Source organism: Phaethon lepturus, unplaced genomic scaffold (genome assembly GCF_000687285.1).
Source record: "Phaethon lepturus isolate BGI_N335 unplaced genomic scaffold, ASM68728v1 scaffold30363, whole genome shotgun sequence".
NCBI classification, from domain to species: Eukaryota; Metazoa; Chordata; class Aves; order Phaethontiformes; family Phaethontidae; genus Phaethon; species Phaethon lepturus.
The window spans coordinates 2,419-5,322 of record NW_010530220.1 but is presented as its reverse complement, the minus strand read 5'-3'; the positions used below and the strand labels follow the sequence as shown (position 1 = coordinate 5,322).

Here is a 2,904-nt window from a genome sequence, read left to right as displayed (position 1 = left end):
CCTCCTATGAGGAGATGCTGCGCTTCTACAGCTACTACAAGCAGGCGACGGCGGGGCGTTGCCAAGGCCCAAGGCCCGGTTTCTGGGACCCCATCGGCCGGTATAAGTGGTAAGGCCCGCCGGGGGGGACCCACTTCGAGTTCGGTTCGTCCCCCTCCTTCCTGCCTCATGGCCGCCGTTGCCTGCAGGGATGCCTGGCACAGCCTGGGGAGAATGTCCAAGGAGGAGGCAATGGCGGCTTATGTGGCCGAGATGAAGAAGGTGGCCCAAAAGGTAATGGGGAACGGGAGAGCGGGTGAGGTGCTCGGTGGTGCCCGTCACAAGCCTTGTCCCTCCCCAGGTCATTGACACGGTGCCCATGGATGAGACAACAGAGGAGATGTTTGGGTACTTTGAGCCACTCTACGAGGTGATCCATGACATGCCCCGCCCCCCCGAGGCCTTCTTCAAGAGAAAAGGGGGTGAGTGGGAGCCTCTGCACTCTGGCTGTGCCCAGCTCATCCCTCACCTCAGTGCCACACTCCTCTCCTCTGGCACATCCCTCCTGCGCTGTTCCCTGCTTGCTTCTGCGCCAATATGGCCATCACCACTGGGCTCTGCTCTTCCTCTGCTGCTGCTCCCTGAGGCGGGGGACAGGATGAACGCACCACATCCCATCTGGCTCCCCAGCCATGGTGTAGCCACTCATGAGGTTCTTGTTTGGGCACCACTAGTCTCTTCAAGTGATGCAGGTGTTCCTTCAGCCTGGCCTTTCTTTCTGCAAAAGTTTGAGGCGAGAACTTGAGATTTGGCTCGCAAAAGGCCCTTGGCCTGAATCCCTGTACACAGCGGAGCAGAGGATCAGCTCCCGTGGAGTGTTGCGGCAGGGAGGCTGAGCTTTCTCTTGGCGCTGGCCCACCTCCGGGCAGGGCAGGCTGTGTACAGGGACTGCAGGTCATCTGATGTAAACATCTGGATAGGCCGGCCAGTTTTTGCAGCAGAGTGCATGTGGAGAAACTGGCGTTGAGAAACGGGATTATTTGGACCGCCTTGCGCTAGAGAAGCGTCCTTCCCGGCCCTTTCCATGCCTGTGGCTGCCGCCTCATGCTGGGAGGTGGCTGGGGACCTGTCCCACCCCCGCAGCAGGGCAGTCCTTGGTGTATCTGACTTGTGAGAAGCATCCAAGGGAGCAAGGGGCTGGACACTGTGGTTCAGAAAGGTGTCGGCTATTGCAGAGCAAACCTGCCGGCTGCACGTCTGGAGGTTTGGCTGTGCCACATCTCCAGCAAGTCTGGAGTCAGATGAGCTTTCAGGGTATATTCGCAGCGGGTGTGTAAACTGTCAGTGCTTTGCTGATGTTGGGAGAGTGCTGACAAATAGACTCGCTCCCCGCCTGTCGCCAGGCATCTGTCCTGTGCCTGATGGCTACTGTCACCCCCTTGCTTCCAACAAGGATGCTGAAAACACATTGCCTGTAGGCTTGGCCTCAGGATGACTGCTCCTTCCCATGGTACCCAGCTCTTTTTGTTCTCCATTTTGATGCTGAATCCCTTTAAAAGGCAAATAGACTTTAATTTTTCTTTGGAACATAAAAACTGGGTCTAAACTCCTTGTCATTACCCACCTGGGAGTGTCATCCTGCACTACTGTCACTTATGAAGGACGCTTTGTCACTTAAATCTTAACCTGGTAGCATCTGCAGAGTGAATGAGCCCAAGGTGCTTGAAACAGTGGTTTAAACTGCTGAACTTCTTAAGCTGTTGAGTCATTTGTGTTAAAGGTTCTCAAATCTGCCGTCAGATTTTGTGTGACTGCAGCTTTTGTTACCAATAATCCAGAGGAAAAAGGTGATTTCAGATGCTGCGGTGGGTGAGAATGGAGCGTGGCAGGCGTGAGGCCCTCTGCAGCTGCAGAGCTTTTGGGGGACAGAGGCGCTGCACGGGGGGAGTCTGGACAGGTTTGCTTTTGTTTGTTTACAAAGTCAACACGCTGTAAAGTGGCACTTGGAACACAAATTGTGAACGGTTCAGGGTCCCCACAGACCTCCAGTCAGCGGAGCTTTCACCAGCACCTTGTATGCATAGGCCAAGATTCTGAAGCGAACAGGAGCTGACAATTAAGCTCGTATTGCACAGGCCTGTTTCTGCTCTGCCAGCCCCGTGGGTGCAGGGGGGCCAGTGTTGGAGCCAGGCAGTGATACGCGAGGTGACAGGACCTTGCCTGTGCCCACCTGCCCCTTGGGGCAGGCTCAGGGGCCACAGCACACACGCTGAGGAGAGATCTGGGGACAGGGACGATCCCTGAGCTGATCAGCCCTGGTGCTAACTCCTCTGTGGGGTAGGGGCTGCCCTCGTCCCCCCTGAGAGGGTTCAGTCACCTGGGTGGGGCTCTGGGGGGGTCCCACAGCCATGGGCCAGCTGTGATGGTGAAGGCAGGTCGGCAATGGTGGAGATGTGTGGACAAGGCGTTGGCAGGGCAACGTTGCCACATGCCTGCCTGGCCAGGAGCAGGGAGCAAAGTCCCGGGGGCCGCCAGAAATGTGGCTGGGCTAAACCCCGCGGGCTCTGTGGGTTTGGGGGGGGGCTGGATCACTGGACAGGCACTGCCCTGGGCCCTCTCTGGCATGCTGCTGCCTGCTGAAGGCCCTTGCAGGCGATGGCAGCATGCGCTGTCTAGGCAAGGCTCTCCCTGGCCAGCGCTTCTCACATTGGGCTCTGTTCGTTACCGTGCATGCACCCGTGCGCTGCCAGGGATGGTGGCCGTCAGCCGTCCGTGTTTGCCAGATGTTGGCCAGTGCTGATCCGTCTGCCTGGTGCCGCAGAGGCTCAGGGTACAGGGACTCCCCTGCCACCCCTGAGTGAGCGAGACCGTCTGCATGGGGTAGACCCTGCTGACGGGTTGAGTTTGCATTGCTTACTGGCCACC

The 2,904-nt window shown here is 57.8% G+C and overlaps 1 protein-coding gene across 1 annotated transcript in view; it reads left to right on the top strand.

The window, feature by feature from the left end:
* Nucleotides 1-5: 5 nt before the first annotated feature.
* ACBD4 (acyl-CoA binding domain containing 4) overlaps nucleotides 6-2,904 on the top strand; it is a gene marked incomplete at both ends in the record, with an annotated part of 4,584 nt that continues 1,685 nt past the window's right edge. Inside the window, 3 exons of the mRNA XM_010284216.1 lie at nucleotides 6-109; nucleotides 189-273; nucleotides 341-461. Coding sequence (XP_010282518.1) covers nucleotides 6-109; nucleotides 189-273; nucleotides 341-461 — 310 coding nt within the window. The remainder of the gene's footprint in view (nucleotides 110-188; nucleotides 274-340; nucleotides 462-2,904) is intronic.